The 22,550-nt window shown below is 47.5% G+C and overlaps 1 protein-coding gene across 3 annotated transcripts in view; it reads left to right on the forward strand.

The window, feature by feature from the left end:
• TRAIP (TRAF interacting protein) overlaps positions 1-22,550 on the forward strand; it is a 34,221-nt gene that overhangs the window by 7,448 nt on the left and 4,223 nt on the right. For 2 of the 3 annotated variants that reach the window (XM_003936651.4, XM_074403825.1), the window contains exons 2-10: positions 6,553-6,610; positions 7,125-7,208; positions 10,406-10,445; positions 11,358-11,485; positions 12,740-12,834; positions 13,341-13,454; positions 14,182-14,269; positions 14,886-14,975; positions 15,396-15,484. In XM_003936651.4, the coding sequence (XP_003936700.1) occupies positions 6,553-6,610; positions 7,125-7,208; positions 10,406-10,445; positions 11,358-11,485; positions 12,740-12,834; positions 13,341-13,454; positions 14,182-14,269; positions 14,886-14,975; positions 15,396-15,484 (786 nt within the window). The remainder of the gene's footprint in view (positions 1-6,552; positions 6,611-7,124; positions 7,209-10,405; positions 10,446-11,357; positions 11,486-12,739; positions 12,835-13,340; positions 13,455-14,181; positions 14,270-14,885; positions 14,976-15,395; positions 15,485-22,550) is intronic. The other variant, XM_074403824.1, reaches the window with a different exon arrangement.

The following is a 22,550-nucleotide window of genomic DNA, read 5'->3' on the forward strand; positions in this document are numbered from 1 at the left end:
CACGAGCCACCATGCCCAGCTAATTTTTTTGTATTTTTAGTAGAGACGGGGTTTCACCATGTTGACCAGGATGGTTTCGATCTCTCGACCTCGTGATCCACCCGCCTCGGCCTCCCAAAGTGCTGGGATTACAGGCTTGAGCCACCGCACCCGGCTCAGAGTATCTTCTATGTCTCTTATTATCTCTTTTTAAAAATTTATTTTTTTTTTTACTTTTTATTTTAAAGAGATGGGTTTTGCCATGTTGGCCAGGCTGGTCTTGAACTCCTGACCTCAGGTGATCCACCCACCTTGGCCTCCCAAAGTGCTGAGATTACAGGCGTGAGCCACCATGCCCAGCCTATTATCTCTTTTATGTATTTTTTCTGTCTCCCCAACCAGAATGTAATTTCTTCTGTATTTTCCCATCTTTTTAATTCTTATTGTTTCTTCTGATCTATCTTTAAATTAATTCTTCAATTGTGTTTAAATGGCTCTTACACAGATCCATTAATTTCTTTTCTAATTTAATTTAATTTTTTTTTTTTTTTTTTGAGATGGAATCTCGCTCTATTCCCCAGGCCCACACTACCACACCCAACTAATTTTTTTTATTTTTTTATTTTTTATTTTTTTTTTTATTTTTTATTTTTGAGACGGAGTTTCGCTCTTGTTGCCCAGGCTGGAGTGCAATGGCGCGATCTCGGCTCACCACAACCTCCGCCTCCTGGGTTCAGGCAATTCTCCTGCCTCAGCCTCCTGAGTAGCTGGGATTACAGGCACACGCCACCATGCCCAGCTAATTTTTAGTATTTTTAGTAGAGACGGGGTTTCACCATGTTGACCAGGATGGTCTCGATCTCTTGACCTCGTGATCCACCCGCCTCGGCCTCCCAAAGTGCTGGGATTACAGGCTTGAGCCACCTCGCCCGGCCTAATTTTTTTTATTTTTAGTAAAGATGGAGTTTCACCATGTTGGCCAGGCTGATCTTCAACTCCTGACCTCAAGTGATCCACATACCTTGGCCTCCCAAAGTGCTGGGATTACAGGTGTGAGCCACCACACCTGGCTTCTATTGACTTTTAAAAAATTATTTATTTATTTATTTTTAAAGATGGGTTTTCACCATATTGGCCAGGCTGGTCTCAAACTCCTGCCCTCAGGTGATCTGCCCACCTTGGCCTTCCAAAGTGCTGGGATTACAGGCGTGAGCCACTACATCCAGCTCTATTGACTTCTTAATTTTAGCCAGTTTTGGAATTTGTTTGGTTCTTTTAAAATTCTGCTATATCACATTTTAGTTTCTAATTCTCTATTGATATTTTCAAACTTGATTTTTATTTCTTTAGCATAATGTGGTTGGTCTGTGTCTGGCAATTCTAATACCTAAAGTCTTTGTGGGCATTTCTTCTGGTTTGTTTTCATAGTGCTTTTTTTTCTTGTGTACTCTTCTTTTTTTTTTTTTTTTGAGACGGAGTTTTGCTCGTTACCCAGGCTGGAGTGCAATGGCGCGATCTCGGCTCATCGCAACGTCCGCCTCCTGGGCTCAGGCAATTCTCCTGCCTCAGCCTCCAGAGTAGCTGGGATTACAGGCACGCGCCACCATGCCCAGCTAATTTTTTGTATTTTTAGTAGAGACGGGGTTTCACTATGTTGACCCGGATGGTCTCGATCTCTTGACCTCGTGATCCACCCGCCTCGGCCTCCCAAAGTGCTGGGATTACAGGCTTGAGTCTTGTGTACTCTTCTTATTGAGATGGAGTTTTACTCTTGTTGCTCAGGTTGGAGTGCAGTGGCGTGATCTTGGCTCACCACAACCTCTGCCTCCTGGGTTCAAGTGATTCTCCTGCCTCAGCCTCCCAAGTAGCTGGGATTACAGGCATGTGCCACCACTCCTGGCTAATTTTTGTGTTTTTAGTAGAGACAGCGTTTCTCCATGTTGGTCAGACTGTTCTCAAACTCCCGACCTCAGGTGATCCACCTGCCTAGGCCTCCCAAAGTGCTGGGATTACAGGCGTGAGCCACCATGCCTGGCCTCTTGTATACTTGTTTACTTGAAAAGATGATTTTATTTTGGCCAGGCATGGTGGCTTATACCTTTAATCCTAGCACTTTGGGAAGTGGCTGGATTGCTTGAGCCCAGAAGTTCAAGACCAGCTTGGGCAACATAGTGACACTCCATCTCTACAAAAAAGTAAAAAAATAAAAATTACTCGGGCATGGTGGCCTGTGCCTGTAGTCCCAACTACTCCTGAGGCTGAGGCAGGAGGATCGCTTGAGCCTGGGAGGTGAAGGCTGCAGTGATTCATGACTGTGCTGCTGTACTCCATCCTGGATGACAGAGTGAGACCCCGTCTCAAAAAAACACTTTTTAAAAATTGATTATAATGTAGTTCAAAAAAGTACACATATTCTAAGTATATAACTTGCAGAATTTTTACAAACTCAACACAGCTATGCAGCCAGAATTCAGATCAAGAAACAGGGTGTTGCTGGGTGTGTTGGTTCATGCCTATAATCCAGACACTTTGGGAGGCTGAGGTAGACAGATTGCTTGAGCCCAGAGGTTCAAGACAAGCCTGGGCAACATGACAAAACCCAGGGCAACATAACTAAATCTCTACTAAAAACACAAAAAAATTAGCTGGGCATGGTGGCATGTGCCTGTGGTCCCAGCCACACGGGAGGCTGAGGTGATATCACCTGAGCCTGGGAGGTAGAGGCTGCAGTGAGCCATGATTGCTCCACTGCATTCCAGCCTGGGTAACAAGAGTGAGACCCTGTCTCAAAAGACTAAAAAAAAAAAGAACAACAACAAAAAAGAAACAGGAAAAAGCAGGCTCTTATCAGCTCTAGAAACCTCCTTATATGTTCTTCCAATACCTGCCAACCTCCCTCCACCTCCCCATATTAAGATAGTTACTGTCAGCCGGGCGCGGTGGCTCAAGCCTGTAATCCCAGCACTTTGGGAGGCCGAGGCGGGTGGATCACAAGGTCGAGAGATCGAGACCATCCTGGTCAACATGGTGAAACCCCGTCTCTACTAAAAATACAAAAAAAAATTAGCTGGGCATGGTGGCACGTGCCTGTAATCCCAGCTACTCAGGAGGCTGAGGCAGGAGAATTGCCTGAGCCCAGGAGGCGGAGGTTGCGGTGAGCCGAGATCGCGCCATTGCACTCCAGCCTGGGTAACAAGAGCGAAACTCCGTCTCAAAAAAAAAAAAAAAAAGATAGTTACTGTCTTGAGTTTGAGAGCCTAGATGAATTTTGCCTACTTTTTTTTTTTTTTTTTTTTTTGAGACCCGAGTCTCCCTCTGTGGCCCAGGCTGGAATGCAGTGCTGTGATCTTGGCTCGCTGCAACCTCCGCCTCCTGATTTCAAGCAATTCTCCTGTCTCAGCCTCCTGAGTAGCTAGGATTACAGGCACACACCACCATTCCCTGCTAATTTTTGTATTTTTAGTAGAGATGGATTTTCACCATGTTGGTCAGACTGGTCTCGAATTCCTGACTTCATGATCCACCCACCTGGGCCTCAGAAAGTGCTGGGATTACAGACATGAGCCACTGAGCCTGGCCTGCCTACTTTTAAACTCTATGTAAATAGAATCATACAGAATATAACTTTATGTGTTTGGCTTCTCTTCCTCAATGTTAATGTTTTTGCAATTCATAATATTGTTCTTAATTGTAGACTTATTTATTCTTGCTGTGTAGTATTCCATTGCACCTGGTTACCCTTGATTATATGTTATATATGGTATTTGAAAATTTATAGGAATTTTAGCTGGGTGTGGTGGCACACGCCTGTGGTCCCAGCTACTCGAGAGGCTGAGGTGGGAGGATCACTCGAGCCTGGGAGGCGGAGGTTGCAGTGAGCTGAGATCACGCCACTGCACTGCAGCCTGGATGACAGATTGAGACCCCATCTTAAAAAAAAAAAAAGAATATTTATTTATATAGGAATATTTGAGGCCAGGATGATGGTATCATTTTCCAGAGAGGACTTAGTTTCTCCCTGTTCCCTAGGAGTAGGGGAGTCTAGTAGTAGGAGACTAATTAAATTTTAAGGCTTGAGCTTTGCCACTTGCATAGATGATGCAAAACTAGTCTGTGTTTTGCTTTTACCACTACTTACTTTTTTTTTAATAAAAAATTTTTTTTTGGCTGGGCACAGTGGCTCACGCCTGTACTTCCAGCACTTTGGGAGGCCAAGGTGGGAGGAGTACTTAAGCTCAGGTGTTAAGATCAGCCTAAGAAACATAGTGAGACCCTATCTCTATTCTATAAAACAAACAAACAAAAATTTAATTTAAAAAATTTGGCCGGGTGCAGTGGCTCACATCCGTAATCCCAGCACTTTGGGAGTCCGAGGTAGGTGGATCATCTGAGGTTGGAAGTTCAAGATCAGCCTGACCAACATGGAGAAACCAGTCTCTAGTAAAAAATACAAAATTATTACTCCAGCTCTTTCCTGAAAAGAAAAAAAAATCCAAAAGTAGCTGGGTGTGGTGGCGGATGGCTCTAATCCCAGCTCCTCAGCAGTGAGTATTCCCAGCTGAGACAGGAGAATCACTTGAACCCAGGAGGCAGGGGTTTTGGTGAGCCAAGATCCCGTCATTGGACTCCAGCCTGGGCAACAAGAGTGAAACTCTGTCTCAAAAACAAACAAACAAACAAAAAAACACTTTTTGGCTAGGTGCAGTGGCTCACACCTGTAATCCCAGCACTTTGGGAGGCTGAGGCTGGCAGATCACGAGGTCAAGAGCTCGAGACCATCCTGGCCAACATGGTGAAACCACGTCTCTACTAAAAATACAAAAATTAGCTTGGCATGGTAGCATGTGCCTAGAGTCCCAGCTGCTTGGGAGGCTGAGGCAGGATAATTGATTGAACCCAGGAGGCGGAGGTTGCAGTGAGCTGAATTTGTGCCACTGTACTCCAGCCTGACAACGGAGTGAGGCTTCGTCTCAAAAAAAAATTATGGCTGGGTGTGGTGGCTTATGCCTCTAATCTCAGCATTTTGGGAGGCTGAGGCAGGTGGATCACTTGAGGTCAGGATTTCAAGACCAGCCTGGCCAAACCCAGTCTCTACTGAAAACAAAAATTAGCTGGGCATGGTGGCACATGCCTGTAATCCCAGCTACTTGAGAGGGTTGGGTAGGAGTATTGCTTGAACTAGGGAGGCGGAGGTTGTAGTGAGCCAAGATTGCACCACTGTACTCCAGCCTGGGTTACAGAGCAAGACTTCATCTCAGAGAAAAAAAATGTTGTGAGTACATAGTAGGTATACATATTTATGGGGTTATGAGATATTTTGATGCAGGTATACAGTGTGTAATAATCACATCAGGGTAAATGGGGTAACCATCACCTCAAACATTTATCATTTTTTTCTGTTACAAATGTTCCAATTATGTTCTCTTTTTTTTTTTTTGAGATGGAGTCTCACTTTGTCACCCAATCTGGAGTGCAGTGGCGTGATCTTGGCTCACTGCAACTGCCACCTCCCCCAGGTTCAAGCAATTCTCCTGCCTCAGCCTCCTGAGTAGCTGGGATTACAGGCATGTGCCACCACGCCCGGCTAGTTTGTATTTCTAGTGGAGATGGGGTTTCACCACGTTGGTCAGGCTGGTCTCGAACTCCTGAGCTTGTGATCTGCCTGCCTTGGCCCCTGCTGGGATTATAGGCATGAGCCACCACACCTGGCCTATATGCTTTTAGTTACTTTAAAATGTAATATAGATTATTGTTGACTGTAGTCACCCGGTTGTGCTATCAAATACTAGATTTTATTCATTATCTCTAATTATATTTTTGTAGCCTTACTTACTTTTATTTCTAGTTGAACTTTACCTTGAAAGTATAATCTTTGCGATTCCAGCTTAAAATGGGGGTGTTATCAGAGTACCCATTTCTGAGGACTCCTGAGCTTTGACTGTCATCTCTCCCATCCCCAGCCAAAGCCTAGAAGGTTGCCTGGAGGACAGCTTTTGGCCAAGCCAACAGGGCCAAAAAAAGGGCCAGCTGGTTGGAGTGCCGAGTACCCGTCAGGCCTTGTGGGAGGTGCTGTAACTGCCTGTGCTGCTCCCCTCTTATTTTACTTTTTTTCTCACCTCCCCAAGGAAGGAGATTTTTTTTTTTTTTTTTTTTTTTTTTTTGAGATGCAGTTTTGCTCTATTGCCCAGGCTGGAGTGCGGTGGCGCCATCTTGGCTCACTGCAACTTCTACCTCCTGGGTTCAAGCGATTCTCCTACCTCGGCCTCCTGAGTAGCTGGGATTACAGGCGCCTGCCACCACGCCTGGCTAATTTTTGTATTTTTAGTAGAGACAGGGTTTCACCATGTTGGTCAGGCTGGTCTCGAACTCCTAACCTCGTGATCTGCTTGCCTTAGCCTCCCAAAGTGCTGGGATTATAGGCCTGATAATCTGCCTGGCCGCTCCCCTCTTATTTGGGCAGGCACTGGGTCAAGGAGGAGCAGAATAGACTCTTTCATGGTCAGAATGTTTGCCGGGCTTATATCCTCAGACAAACCAGGGCTCATTAATCTATTAATCTGCTTTTCATTCCAGCCTAATTCAGTGGTTCGAAACAGCACCAAGTCGGACCTGCCCACAGTGCCGAATCCAGGTAAGAGTATTGGAGTGGGACCACCTCAGCTGAAGAGTTCTCCTTAGCAGAGAACAGGAATGTGAAAAGAACTCTGAAACTGAACAGTATCTCTGGCCTTTTTGGACTCTCCTTGTTTAAGGCCAGTTGAGCCTCACTTGTGCCCTTGAGTTGATTGGGAGATGTGCTTACACCCACAGGTAGCTGGCAGATAAACATTGCCTGGGCCAGTTTTCACTCCGGTAGATTTGGCCTCATTCATTAACTTTTCTTCAGTGACTCAGCACCTAGAGTTCAGGTATCTTTTAAGCACTTAACCATATAGGTCTGTAGTTATATGACTACAGCCCCAGCTTGGGGTACCTGCGGGGGTAAAGATGTCTTTTGACTTTAAAGATATACTTTGAAAAGCTGAGTCTGAGAACAGGCCTGACATGTATGTCAGGCAGGTAGGTAGTCAGACCCATGTACAACACTCTCTGCCTTGCCCATGACCCAGCTACACAATCATACTCTGTCTTGTTCTCCCATCCAGGTTGGCAAACGAACCATTATCAATAAGCTCTTCTTTGATCTTGCCCAGGAAGAGGAGAATGTCTTGGATGCAGAATTCTTAAAGGTATCCAGAATTTATCCGTTTCTACTGAACTCCAAGCCCTCTGGGAATTCATTTTCTTTTCTTTTCTTTTTTTTTTGTTTTTTGTTTTTACCTTTTTAAGAGATAGGGTCTTACTCTGTTGCCCACACTGGAGTGGAGTGGTGCAATCATAGCTCGCTGTAACCTCAAACTCCTGGGTTCAAGGGATCTCCCCACCACAGCCTCCCTAGTAGCTAGGAATATTATAGACATGCAACACCATGCTTGGTTAATTATTTTTATTTTATTGATATATTTATTTTTGAGATATAGTCTTATTCTGTTACCCAGGCTGGAGTGTAGTGGCGTGACCTTGGCTCACTGCAACCTCCGCCTCCTGGGTTAAAGCAATTCTGCCTCACCATCCCGAGTAGCTGGGACTACAGGCGTGTGACATCATACCCAGCCAGTTTTGTATTTTTAGTACAGATGGGGTTTCACCATGTTGGCCAGGCTGGTCTCAAACTCCTGACTTCAAGTGATCCACCCACCTCAGCCTCCCAAAGTGCTGGGATTACAGACATGAACCACCATGCCTGGCCCTAATTTAAAAAAAAAAATTTTGTAGAGATAGGGCCTTGCTGTGTTACCCCAGGCTGGTCTTGAACTCCAAGGCCCCAACAATCTTCCCACTTCAGCCTCCCAAAGTGCTGAGATTACAGGCATAAGTCACTGTGTCTGGCCTGGGTGTTCACTTTCTATTTCCACATAAGTGGAGGGTTCCTGGAGTATAGAGATGAAGTTATAGTGGCAAGACTTGGTATAGTTTTCAAGGTTGGGAACAACAAAAGCAGAGGACAAGTGATGAAACACAATTATCAGAGAAATACACTATCAGGGAAGAGGTAGGGTGGCTGCTTGACTGTAAACCCTCCCGTTGGGATTTCAGGTCCATTCCAACCTGAATTTTCTCTTGTTGTCTCCTCACCATTTTTTTCCCTTTTTTTTTTTTTTTTGAGAAAGAGTCTTGCTCTGGTCACCCAGGCTAGAGTGCAGTGGCATGATCTTGGCTCACTGCAACCCCCACCTCCCAGGTTCAAGATATTCTCCTGCCTCAGCCTCCCAAGTAGCTGGGATTACAGGCGCCTGCCATGGCACCCAGCTAATTTTCATATTTTTAGTAGAGACAGGGTTTCACCATCTTGGCCAGACTGGTCTTAAACTCCTGACCTCATGATCCACCCGCCTCAGCCTCCTAAAGTGCTGAGATTACAGGCATGAGCCACCACACCTGGCCACCTTTTAAAGAACCTACAGCCATCCTGTCCAGCCCACTTTGCTGCTTGGATAGATAGTGACAGATTAGAAAACTCTTCCATTCCCCAGCCATGGAAGATTTCTGGACTCACCGTTCCCTAGCATGTTTGTACCTCAAAATTGCCTGGGGAAGCTGGGCATGATGGCTCACACCTGTAATCCCAGCACTTTGGGAGGCCAAGGTGGGCAGATCACTTGAGCCTGGAGTTCAAGACCAGCCTGGCCAACATAATGGGACCCCATCTCTATTAAATAAAAAAAGTAAAAAGAAAAAGTATTGTCTAGGGAGTTTGGTGTAAAGTCAGATGCCTGGGCCTTCCCTAGACCAGGATTAAAGGCTAGAGCCCTTGGCATCAAGATTTGCAGCCTAGGTGGAAATGCATATATTAGGGGGAAGTGGGTAATTTTCCTCCTATATGTCTACTGCTTCCCTCCTAATCTAAAATTTAGCTTTTTTTGTACATGAGGAGGCTGGAATGGCAGAGAACTTGAGGAAGTTGAATTGGGGTTCACAAATGATCCCTGGATTCTGAGGGTTAATTTGCTGGGTATCTGTCAGATCAGGGTTCATTTGGCTCTGGCCCCAGGGTGTCATGATGTCCTTGGAACCTCACTGCTTCAGGAACATGGAGCTTTTGTGCTTAAAGCAAGCATGTTCATTGTCATGGTAACTGCTCCCCGTTTTAAGTAGTATCTTCTCTGTGATGAAAGCAGCAAAGGAAGTTTGATTTATTGCCAGCTTTCAAGGCCAAGTTTGTGAGATAGGTAGCAACATCTTGGGTAGTTTGGAGTAAGGGCTTGGAAGCCCCTGCTGGAGTGTGGAAGAAGCCGGGGGACTATGGGTAGTGGTGCAGCAGCCATGGCCTGGTGTCTGTTCTTAGGCAGCCCCTGCGTGCCCCTCCTTACCCACCACTTCCACTCCCAGCTGTTCAGCCTATACTAACCAGCTCAGCCACCAGAAGCTCCTGCCTCCAGAATCCTGGGTGGAGAGTTTGATAGCAGGGACTTGTTTACCCACTGGATCTAAACCATACTGTTGGTCACATGTGAAATTCTGAGTCTTCTGTTGACCTTAGACGGGTGATCTAGAGTAAGGTTTGCCTGGATTCCTTCTAGCTACTACCATGGACCCTTGGTCAAGCGTTTCAGTTCTATATAACCTTGGTTTTCCTTGTTATGGAGCAGGCACTTCACTTGCTCATGGAGATGTTGAGTTCTCTGGCCTCCTGAATAGGAACTGGGTTCAGTTCTGCCACAGCTTCTCAGTGATTCTGTGGCATGGCTCTGCAACATTTGCAAGGGCTTTGAGAGGCTCACTTGATCCTCACAACAGTCTAGTTAGAGGCTAGTTAGACACATGGGAGGTTTCATCCAGGGGTACAAAGTTGTCCTGGCACACCTACCTCTATTGGATCCTGGGGCTGGAAGGTCTGTGGTACGCAGAGCCAGTTTGGAGTTTGGAGGAAAGTAGACTATGAATCAGGAAGACCCAGAGTGGAGAGAGAGAGTAGTGGCCCAAGGTCCTTGGCCATTCCTATTGTGTTTCACTGGTGAGGCAGCTGATGCCCAGAGGGAGCAAGACCAGCACAGAGCAATGAGACCAAGGAAGCTATAGAAGTGCTATGGAAACTGATCACAGGGGCCCAACTTTACTTCCCTTCCACTATTCTACATTTTCCCTGTCCTGGGGCCTTGCTCTTGAGATTATTTTCCTCCATCTTACCTACTTTTCCAAAGGGCACATGGAGCTAAAGCAGTGCTTATCTCTCCATTGTTAGCTTAACTTGGCCTTGAGGTACAGCAGGATTCATGCCCAGAAGGCCTCATTGTTAAACCCTGGAGTTCCCAACAGCCTTATGGGAGGCTATGTGGAGGTCAGCTATGATGCTTTCCTGCTGCTTATTGTGGGTATTGCCTTTCAGAATGAACTGGATAATATCAGAGCCCAGCTTTCCCAGAAAGGTAAGTTAGCAAGAGGCAAGGAGTGCTGGGAAGTCCCTGACTTGGATGCTGGAGAGAGGGAGCCCTAGGAGGAAACAATTTGGCAGAGCCAGGGCCTTTCCCTGCTTTGTATGTCCAAGAGTCCTGCTATCTCTTGTGGCTGGCAGAAAAAGAGAGGAAAGGGAGGTGACTGAAGCTGTTCACCTAGACCAGGTGAGCCTCTTGTCTCTGAGTGCAGCTTCTTGCCTAGGAACCAAGATGGAAGATGTCTACCTGATGGGACAGAATATCTTTTTTTTTTTTTTTTTTTGAGACGGAGTTTTGCTCTTGTTACCCAGGCTGGAGTGCAATGGCGCGATCTCGGCTCACCGCAACCTCTGCCTCCTGGGTTCAGGCAATTCTCCTGCCTCAGCCTCCTGAGTAGCTGGGATTGCAGGCACGCGCCACCATGCCCAGCGAATTTTTTGTATTTTTAGTAGAGACGGGGTTTCACCATGTTGACCAGGATGGTCTCGATCTTTTGACCTTGTGATCCACCCGCCTCGGCCTCCCAAAGTGCTGGGATTACAGGCTTGAGCCACCGCGCCCGGCCGGGACAGAATATCTTTAGGAGAGGGCTCAGCTGCTGAGTTTGGCTGCTTGAGTCCTGGGATGATAAACTAACTAGACCTGTGGTGGGTGGGGCATGGGCAGTAAAATATTTTCCTAAGCAGTTCAAGCAGCAGAAAGTGGACTTTTGCCTGAATGAAGGCTCTGGCTTAGCTTCTCTGGTTTGGCACATCCCAGAGAAAGAAGTGGGCCACCCAGCTTTCTGGCCTGAGCCTTGTTTCTCACCTGCCTAAGGGATGAGGCACTGAAGCCCAAGGGCCCAAGTTCTCATGCTGATAAATGGACAGGCCTTTCCCTTTCCCCCACCCTCTACCCCTGCTCCAGAGAAGGAGAAACGGGACACCCAGCTCATTGTCGACTCTCTGCGGGACATGCTGGAAGAACGCAATGCTACTGTGGAATCTCTGCAGCAGGCCTTGGACAAAGCTGAGATGCTGTGCTCTACACTGAAAGTAGGTCCTCAGGTTTTATAGGTACAGAATTGGTGAGAAGAAAGATTGCCCCAGAACTGGGCTCCCCATTCTAGACTTCTAGTTCTGCTACAGTCAATACCTTGGTTTGGGCAGTTGTAAATAAAATAGAGGCAAATCACTTCTTCCTCTTGCCCTCCCGTATTATACCCATCCATCCCATAAGAAAAGGGCCATATTGGCTGTACTTGTGGATTTTGTACTAGGTAGTTTGGAGAGGCAAGGCCCTCCCAGTACCTCACAGAGGAGATGTTCAACTAAGACCTCAGTGAGGCTGCTCCATGTTTCCAAAAGTGGTTCATACTCTACTGATGAGGCCAGCCTGAAGAACCTTCCATTAGCACTCCAGTCCTTGGCTGGGCTGCTCTCCTGAGCCAGATCAAACAGCATCCTAGGGAGGAGCAAGGGCCTTTGAAGTCAGCTGTGCCGAGCTAACCGGGTAGATCAAAGCCTGCAGAGTGAACAGCTCTAGACCCAGATGAATTTTGCATCAGCCTGGGTTGGTGAGCTTCTTCCTCTCCAAGGGGCATGAGAGGCGATTGATCTGAACCCATGATTAAATATTCTGGCCATGTAGGCAGGAGCAGTCCTTGCTGGATGCCATTTGAAAGGGAAAGGGAGCCATCCTTGTGAACAGACAAGGCCCCAGGATATTCATTGTCTGTGTTCCTGCTTAGGGGCTGGGCTGGATCACATGGTCTGGCTGGTGGGAGGGAGAAAGTAGCACCTAGCTGCAGAGCAGGAGTCTCTAATGGTATTCTCAGGTCAGAGACAAAGTGGTCTTAGGCTGAAGGCAGCCTGGCCAGCTTCCCCTGGCTCACTTCTCCATTCCTGCCAACCATCCATGGGTCTGGGTGGCAGATAGTGAGGCCTGGGTTTGTTCTCTGGACTTCTTCAGCCACCTGCACAACATATACCATGAGACCCAGACCACTGGACCCTGGCAGCCCACAGCAGGCCTGTAAATGCTGGCAATGGGCTGTGCCTACTGTAAGACACCTTTCAGGAGGAAGCAGGCAGGGAGGTGAGGAAGCAGCTGGCTTAGAGCCTTTTAGCAGAAGAAGCACAGGCAAGAGTGGGGCCCAAGAGCTTTATCTCCTGGAGGTTGGGAGCACATGGTTATCAGCATTTTCAAAACATAAGGTGCAGAAAGTTCTGGAGCAGAGTTTCCTAATGACTTTAGCAATGGCTCCTGAGGGCCTCCAAGCAACAGATATGGGTGTATTTGCTCTTCAGAAGCAGATGAAGTACTTGGAGCAGCAACAGGATGAGACCAAACAAGCACGAGAGGAGGCCCGCCAACTCAGGAGCAAGATGAAGACCATGGAACAGTGAGTTTGGAGCTGGGTCCTGCACTGTGCCTTTGCCCCCAGGAACTGCAAGTGGTACAGTTCTTAGGACTGCAGCAGGAAGTGCGATTGGGTCATGTCTGAGGTTCAAATCTGCATAGGCCATGGAGGCCTCAGGTCAGCTGGGTGTGGGCACAGATCTTAGCCTCTATGAACTTGCACTTCCCATTGGGGCCCTTGCCACATTTCTCCCTGTCTGTGTTGCTGGTGGCCAGATGACGTGGTGGGGTCTTTCCCTTTAGGAACCTCTCTCCAGGAAATCCCTGACCTTGAGACCCTCTGTCAGCACCTCTTCTTTCTCAGCAGCATCCTTGGAGCTATGCTTATCTCTGCTGTGGAGCCTTTCCTTGGGCACACCCACCTGCTAAAGCATCCTAGCAGCCTAGCCTGTTACCTTAGCAACAGCAGCAAAGGAAAGCAGAACTGCATTGGGTATGTACCCATCAGCCTCCAGATTGCAAATGCCGTGGGCTGGGTGTGTTTTTCAGGATTGAGCTTCTACTCGAGAGCCAGCGCCCTGAGGTGGAGGAGATGATCCGAGACATGGGTGTGGGACAGTCAGCGGTGGAACAGCTGGCTGTGTACTGTGTGTCTCTCAAGAAGTATGTACTGTGACCCCTCTCAGCAAGCCCAGGAGATAGGCCATGGGGCCCCAGCCATGTCACTACTCCCATCTCTTGTAAAGCAGTTGCAGCTAAGGGGCAAACTCTCGAGCCATGCTGCCTTTGTTTGAATGCTGATGTGGCCTGGTGCCAGTTTCTTGGCATCTTTGAACCTCAGTTTCCTGAATGGAGATAGTAATAGACCTGCCTCATAGGATTGTTGAGAGGACTGAGTGTGAATTTTAGGTGCTGTTTCTAAGGGTGTTGACCTAGCTCTCTGAGCTATAAGCCCCATTGTGATAGCTAGAGCCTGTTCCCCATTAGCACTATCATCCTGCCTGGTTTGGATCAAACTCTACTCATATTCTTCACTTTGATGGGTGTGAGGTTGGCAGGAAGGATGGAGGGCCACTTAGCTGAGAGGCACAGAGGGTCCAAGATGTTTCCTGCAAGACCCTGTGGTTTAGGGAGCCCCCTAGTGAGACTGGGGCTTTCTGCATACCCTCTCAAGTCACCAGTACCTGCAGGACAGGGAGGAAATAGTCACCTCCTTGCATCTCTGCAAGACCCTCCACAGTGCCACCTGGTACTTATTGGGCTCATTTGTCGAAGTAGGACTGAAAATGAGGTGAGGGGTTGGGCAGTGCTTTGTGTTAGATTAGTGCTGTGGCTCAGTCTGACCTGCAGGTGTTCTGTTCTGGCATCTCTTTCCACGGCCACATTGCAGGGAGTACGAGAATCTAAAAGAGGCACGGAAGGCCTCAGGGGAGCTGGCTGACAAGCTGAGGAAGGATTTGTTTTCCTCCAGAAGCAAGGTAACTGAGCAGTGAACAGAGGGTGAAGGAAAGGCGGCTCTCTCTTTGTCATGCTCACTCTGGTCTCCTGAGCAAGGCTATGGGAACTGATGACACAGCTGACTCCCTGGGGCAGCTGGATGACTTATAGAGACTTGTTACTGGTCCTTACTGGGCATTGGCTTCAATATGTGGCTTGTCCACTAGGGGTGGACAGATCACAGAGGTATCCCCCAACATGTGCACACTCATACTGCCCTCTGCTCTTCCTGGCTCTTGGGTACCTTTCAGCTGGCTGGAGAGCACAGGCCCCAAATGTGACAGGGTCAGAGGCCTATTTTTTTTCCAGGTCTGGAGTAGCAGGGCTCCTGGAACCTGATTGGTCTGCACAGCTGCTTTTACTTCTGGCATGGCGCAGCCACAGGCTGTAGGATGTAGGAAGCAGCCTTTGCTTCTGGGCAGCTCCGGATGTGCATTGCCAGTCTGAGGCCTAGTCTCAGAGAGCTGGGATCTCTTCGTACACTCCTAGTCTCTTCTGGACCCTAGCTACCTTGTTCACTCACTGGGGAGCAGCAGGAGGGGGCAGGGCACAAGGCCACCACTTGGCTTGTCCTTCACTCCCTACACTTTCTTATAGTTGCAGACAGTCTATTCTGAATTGGATCAGGCCAAGTTAGAACTGAAGTCGGCCCAGAAGGACTTACAGAGTGCTGACAAGGAAATCATGGTGAGGGACATCTTCAGCTTGACAGGAATGAGGGGTGGTTTGTGTGCCCTCCCAGAGCAGGGCTGCGCTATCTCTGCCCAAGAACCCGTGTACCAGTCGGTGGTGGTTCTAGGCCCCCTGCATCCTCCTGGATCAGGGTATGCCTCTTTGCCCTGGTCCAGACTGGAGCCTGGGCCTCCTCAACAGAGGGCAGATATCACCATGGATCTTCCCTCTTGGTCTGTTCTGCACTTACAGGTCCCTCGTCATCAGAGGAGGGTCTGTACCTGGGCTTGGCCTCCTAAGCCTAATGATGGGGTATCAGGCTTTGCTCTGTTCCCGGTGGCCCTGCCTTTTATGTATGCTGCTCATGTCCTAGGCATTATCTCTGGACTTGATGTCTCAGCCTTTCTCTCACACACTTCTCTTTCCTTCCCTAAGAGCTTGAAAAAGAAGCTAACGATGTTGCAGGAAACCTTGAACCTGCCGCCAGTGGCCAGTAAGACTGTTGACCGCCTGGTTTTAGAGAGGTTTGTTGAGCTTTGGGTGGTGCATGGGTCACAAGGTGGGAGAGCTTTCTGGTAACAGTCTTTACTCCTCCTGGCTTTGATGGGGTGGGTGGCCTTTGTGGACCTGATGTCTGCAGACAGCCTGCCCTGGGAACCAGCCAAGATTTAGCTGGCAAGCAGCTTTGAAGCAAACTCTAGGCTCTGACAAGGAGAGGCCAGAGAAGGCAAGAGGACCTAGAAGTGGTCTGAGAATAGGGCAGGAGCACTGACTGTCTTGGGGCATCCTGCTTATGGAGTGGCTCCCCACATGTATCCGTCCGCCCCAGATTTTGAAACAAATATGAAACCACTGTAAAGTAATTCCCCTAGTGCCAGGAGTGTGTGCTTTAAACTGCCACCAGAGGGAGCCAGGACACAGAAGGATTCGTGTACCTTGAAGCATGGGCATCCATTTCTGCTCCTGTTTCACAGAAGCAGACAAGCCGCGAGCATCCTCAAGGCTACCTCCTGCTTGTCAAAAGTCCCCAGCAAGGACCCAGACAGAAAGCATACAACTCCTGTCAGTGGCCCCAGTCTTTAATCTTCTTTTTTTTTTTTTTTTTTTTTTGAGATGGAGTCTCTGTTGCCTAGGCTGGAATACAGCATAATCTCAGCTCACTTTAACCTCTGCCTCCCAGGTTGAAGCAATTCTCCTGCATCAGCCTCCCCAGTAGCTGGGATTACAGGCATGTGTCACCAGGTCCGGCTAATTTTTGTATTTTTTGGTAGAGACAGGTTTCACCATGTTGGCCATGCTGGTGTTGAACTCCTAACCTCAGGTGATCCACCCACCTTGGCCTCCCAAAGTGCTGGGATTACAGGAGTGAGCCACCATGCCTGGTTGCTTTTGTTTACTTTCTTTACTTCTTCAGGGTGCTGGAAGGCCTGGGCTCCTACAGAAGGTCCTTGATGAGTGCCCACTGCATGGCAAGCCTTCTCTGTTCTCTTGGAGCTTATGTTCCAGTGGGATAGATGAGCTGGGAGTTTAGATGGCTAAGCCCATAGCCTGCCATATACATACTACATTATAGAATCTGTTCTGTAACTTCTAGCTCCCAGTTAGGGACAGGCTCACCTCATTCTAAGTAAGCTTCATGTCAGGGCCTGCAGCCCACCTTGGTAGAGGAAGGACAACTCTGGCCTCTCTTGGCTTTCAAGCCAGCAGTACACTAAACTTGCAAAGCCTTCTTCTGTACAAAGCTGGGCTGGGCTTCTCATCAAGCTGCATGAGGATGACTTAATTCATTTTTATCTCCATTAGTTTTTTTGGGCACAAATATTGGAGTGGTTGACTGCATACATTGTCTCATAACGTACTCCCAGAGCTTTGGGAGGCCAAGGTAGGAGGATTGCTTGAATCCAGGAGTTCAAGACCAGCCTGGGCAACATAGTGAGACCCTATATCTACAAAAAACTTAAGCAAGCATGGTGGCACACACTTGTAGTTCTAGCTACTCAAGAGGCCAAGGTAGGAGAATCACTTGAGCCCAGGAGTCAAGCTATGATTGTGTCACTGCACTCCACCCTGGCAGACAGAGTGAGACCCTATCTCTCTTTAAAAAAAAAAAGTGGCCGGGCATGGTGGCTCACACCTTGGGAGGCTGAGGTGGGTGGATCATATGAGGTCAGGAGTTCAAGACCAGCCTATCCAATGTGGTGAAACCATTTCTCTACTAAAAATACAAAAATTAGTGGGTGTGATGGCGGGCACCTGTAATCCCAGCTACACAGGAGATTGTAGTTGTAATCTCCCAACACTTTGGGAGACTGAGGCAGGAGAATTGTTTAAACCTGGAAGGTGGAGGTTGCAATGAGCCAAGACTGTATTATTGCACTCCAGCCTGGGCAACAAAGCAAGACTCCATCTCAAGAAAAAAAAAATTACAATGGCAGGGTCTGTTTGTTTTTAGCAAAAGCCCTTCTTTTAACTAGGCATTAAGTAGCACTAGCACAGTCTATTTTCTCTTTCTCTTTCTTTCTTTTTTTCTTTCTTTCTTTTCTTTCTCTCTTTTTCTTCTTTTTTTTTTGAGATAGGTTCTCACTCTGTTGCACAGGCTGAAGTGCAGTGATGTAACCACAGCTCACTGCAGCCTCACTCTCCTGGGCTCAGGTGATCTGATCCTCTGCCTCAGCCTCCTGGGTAGCTGGGACCAAAGTGCTGGGATTACAGGTGTGAGCCACCATGCCCAACCTAGGCACAGCCTGTTCTAAAGTAGAGCCTTAAGCTCTCAGAAATAGTTGTTGAATCCTCAGTAACAGCTTTGCCCTGTCTTCTCTGTGTTCTGATGGCAAGACCCTCACAACTACAAGTGACCTCAAGACTCTGCTGCTACCTTTCTCCTGTGACTGCTGACATGTTACTGCAGAGGGCTCAAAGAAGTCTTAAGTTTTCATGGGCCAGCTACTCAGGAAGCTGAGGTGGAAGGATCACTTGAACCTGGGAGGTCAAGGCTGCAGGGAGCTATGATTATGCCACTGCACTCTAGCCTGGGTGACAGAGTGAGACCCTGTTTCAAAAAAAAAAAAAAAAAAAAAAGTCATGTCAAGGAAGATGGAAGAGTAGAAAGCTCGAGAATCCATCTGTCAATGGCAACAACTGAGCTGGTTGAAACAATCTGAAGCAACCACTTTGGAAATCTGGTCTAGTAGAACATATTCAGCACCCAGGGGAAAGCTTGATGAAGAGGCTGATGAACTTCAGTAAATTTTCACTTTTCTCATAGCAGCTCCACCTCCTGGGCTCAAGTGATCCTTCTGCCTCAGTCTCCTGAGTAGCTGGGATTGACTACAGGCATGCACCACCACGCCCAACTAATTTTTTGTAGAGACAGGGTCTAACTACATTGCCTAGGCTGGTCATGAACTCCTGGCCTCAAACAATCCTCTTGCTGGGGTTCCCCAAAGTGTTGGGATTACAGGCGTGAGCCACCATTTCTTTTTTTTTCCTTTTTGAAACAGTGTCTCACTCTGTCACCCAGGCTGAAATGCAGTGGTGCAATCTCAGCTCACTGCAACCTTTGGCTTCTGGGTTCAAGCAATTCTTCTGCCTCAACCTCCTGAGTAGCTGGGATTACAATCATGCATCACCATGCCCAGCTAATTTTTAGTAGAGATGAGGTTTCAACATGTTGACCAGTCTGGTCTCAAAGTCCTGACCTCAAGTGATCCTCCCACCTCAGCCTCCCAAAGTGCTGGGATTACAGGTGTGAACCACCATGCCCAGCTGCCACCATTTCTTAATTTAAAATTAGGAAAATTAAGAAATCTCTGGCTGGATATGGTGGCTGGAAATGTAAAAATTAGCCAGGTATGGTGGTGCATGCCTATAGTCCCAGCTACTTGGGAGGCTAAGGTAAGAAAATAGCTTGAACCTGGGAGGTGGCGGTTGCAGTAAGCTGGGATTGTGCCACTGTACTTCAGCCTGGATGACAGAGTGAGACTTTATCTCAAAAAAAAAAAAAAAAGGAAAATTAAGAAGTTTCTTAAGTTTTTTAAGAAACTTCATAATTTTTTTTTTTTTTTTTTTTTTTGAGATGGAGTTTCGCTCTTGTTACCCAGGCTGGAGGGCAATGGTGCAATCTCGGCTCACCGCAACCTCCGCCTCCTGGGTTCAGGCAATTCTCCTGCCTCAGCCTCCTGAGTAGCTCGGATTACAGGCACGCGCCACCATGCCCAGCTAATTTTTTGTATTTTTAGTAGAGACGGGGTTTCACCATGTTGACCAGGATGGTCTCGATCTCTTGACCTTGTGATCCACCCTCCTCGGCCTCCCAAAGTGCTGGGATTACAGGCTTGAGCCACCGCACACAGCCTGAAACTTCATAATTTTTATAACTTTTTACTGCAGCAATATTTTTTATTGTGGTAAAATATAAACAAAATTCACCATTGTAACCAATTTAAGTACATTTCTGTGGCATCAAGTACATTTACTTGCTGTGCAACCATCACCACCATCACGCTCCAGAATGTTTTCATCTCCCCAAAGTGAAATTCTATATCCATTAAACAATAACTCCCCATTCCCCTTTCGCCTCAGCTCCTTCACTGACCATCCTTTCTGTCTCTAACAATTTGACTACTTTAGGAGCCTCTTATATATAAGTGGACTCATACAATATTTGTCCTTTTGTTACTGGCTTATTTCAGTTAACATAATGTCTTCAAGGTTTATCCGTGTAGCATGTATTACAATTTTCTTCCTTTTTAAGGCCAAATCAGTAATCATTTTATTTTATTTTTTTTTAATTTATTTTATTTATTTTTTTTTTTGAGACGGAGTTTCGCTCCTGTTACCCAGGCTGGAGTGCAATGGCGCGATCTCGGCTCACCGCAACCTCCGCCCCCTGGGTTCAGGCAATTCTCCTGCCTCAGCCTCCTGAGTAGCTGGGATTACAGGCACGTGCCACCATGCCAAGCTAATTTTTTGTATTTTTAGTAGAGACGGGGTTTCACTATGTTGACCAGGATGGTCTCGATCTCTTGACCTCGTGATCCACCCACCTCGGCCTCCCAAAGTGCTGGGATTACAGGCTTGAGCCACCGCGCCCGGCCAATCATTTTATTTTATTATTTTTTTTTTGAGACAGGGTCCTGCTCTGTTGCCAAAGCTGGAGGGCAGTGGTGTGATCTCAGCTCACTGCAACTTCCCACACCTAGGTTCAAGGGATCCTCCCACCTCAGCCTCCCAAGTAGCTGGGATTACAGGCATGTGCCACAATGTCCAGTTAACTTATTTTATTTTATTTTTTGTAGTAGCAGTCTCAATATGTTGCCCAGGACAGTATCAAACTCCTGGCCTCAAGCTATCCTCCCACCTCAGCCTCCCAAATTGCTGGACTTACAGGTGTGAGCTACTATGCCTAGCAGTATTCATGTTTTAAATTTGCAAGCATTCATTCTTGCTCTTTGTGTAAGTCTGTTTTACATTCTGTTCTTGTTTTATGGTCTCATATTTCTGTTTGTCTCAGTCAGTATTTGTGCACTGTGGACTTTCTCTTAGGCTCCCCTCCCATACCTGGTGGCCCTTGGCTACTTTGGAGGCCAAGCTATGTGGGTAGGGTTTGGGGGGAATGTGCAGACAGGTGGCATCATGTTGAGTCTTATCTGAACCCAGGATGCAGAAGGCTTTACTGTTGGGTCCAATATTATTGGCTGCCCTAGGTCACTGTACCTGGTTTGCTTTGAGAATAGCTCTTCTATTTATTGGTCCAGAGCAGCATCTTGACTGCCTAGTGTTGTACCAATGCAGATTAGATGGAGTGGAGCCAAGCTCACAATTTCATCAGTGTTCCAGTTTTCAGGCCTGTTTAATGCTTTTGCAAGGTCCTCCCTTGCCTTCATGAACCCCTCCTTGTGGGTTCTGGGTGCTGTGTCAGTCTCTTGTCCCCTGGCCATGCTTTCTCTCCCAGAATTTTTTGGAAATCTCTGGGGGCTAATGGTGGTTGCCTGTTCCACTTGTTACAATAGGATTACCCTTCATATCTGTCATTTTAGGGAGGCATCAGTAGGTAGCCACCACCCTCAAATACAGAGTCAGTGTTAGGAAGATCTCTCATGGGCCCCAAGGGCCCCTGAACTCCAGGCTAGAAAGAGCCAGGGAAACCTTTCCTTAGGATAGGGTAAGGCTGCCAGGAGCCCTAAGTTCATGGAGGAGATGTTGACTGATCCCATGCCACACAGGCAATGGGCTGTTCAAGGCCTTAGATCTGTTCTGGAAAGGGGAGCTTTGAGTGTCTTTTCTGACCCCCTGAGGCCTCTGGGATAAAGCCCTGTGAGTTGACCATGGGTGGATGTCCCAAGGGTGATAGTGTCACCCAGGAGGGCCTGAAGCCAGCCTCAACCAGTGAGGGAAGGACTACTAAGCCCTATGTTCTTCCTCCTTGTAGGACAGACAGAAGGTGGGAAGGAAAGAAAGTGGACCCCTGGGAGAAAGGGAAACAGCCTTCAAGCTCATAAAGGAAGAAAAATATAGAAGCAGTCTAAGAGAAGAAGAAATGTGTCCACATGAACCAGACGTGGATATGGGGGTTGAGGGAGGCACTCTGAGAACCTCCTGAGTCTTATGTTTAGTGTTGTGGATGACAAGGAGGTGCAAGTGAATAAACCCAACTTGTCTTGAACTTGGGCACCACTAGGCAAGGCCTAGGGGCTGGCTGGGAGTAGAAAGTCCTGCCTTGAGCTGCCTGGAGGATAAAATTCATAGCACCCAGTGACAGCCTGCCTGCCTGCCTCTTGAGTTTACCTTTCCTAACCTGAGCCTCAACTTGCTGGGTTTGGTAAATCGTGGCAGAATATGGATACTGCAAAAAAGTTGCCATGAGTGGTCCTGGCTGCTGTGGTTCCCAGAGGAGGAAGCAAAGCAGCCAGCCTGGAGTTGGTTTGAGGTGGGTTTGTGCAGCCTTCATTTTCACTTGCAGGCAAGGATGGAAGTAGAGCTTCTGGGGTCCTGGATGGGGAAAGGAAGAAATAGTCCAGGATTCCTGGATTGCTTAGCCACCCAGATCAATGCAGATAGCCTCCCTCCCTCTGATCTGTATACCCCAGTGGGAGTGGGACTGTGATGCAGCCCTGAAAAGTTCCTGAGGAAAGAAAAGAAAGAAGGTATCTTTGGAGCTACCCCTGCCACTCCTCAGGGCTCTCCTTGTATGACAGGAGCTGGGGAGCCCTGCCAGGTCTGGGTGGGCTGGAAGAATCCTGTTGGTTGTAATTTTTAATAGGATAAAACTTTACTCCCCCTCACCCACCCACCTGTTATAAAAATAAAAACACACTCATTAAGAATTTGGAAAATAGGAAGTTATCGTAGAGGTAGTTACAGTTGACATGTGGAATATTTCCTTTTACGCCTTTTTCTGCATGTGGGGGTGGGGCTGGGAGTGGTGGGGGGCGGTGCCAAATCATGTAATTGCGCTATACTTGGAGTTTTGTGTGCTTTTAAAATTTAATTTAATTTTTTTCAAATCACTGCATTGGTTCAATCATGGATTGCTGTCGTATGCTTTTTAAATGTAGCAAAGGAACCGGTGTGGTGGCTCATACCTGTAAT

This window comes from Saimiri boliviensis, chromosome 8 (assembly GCF_048565385.1).
Source record: "Saimiri boliviensis isolate mSaiBol1 chromosome 8, mSaiBol1.pri, whole genome shotgun sequence".
In the NCBI taxonomy this organism is placed as follows: Eukaryota; Metazoa; Chordata; class Mammalia; order Primates; family Cebidae; genus Saimiri; species Saimiri boliviensis.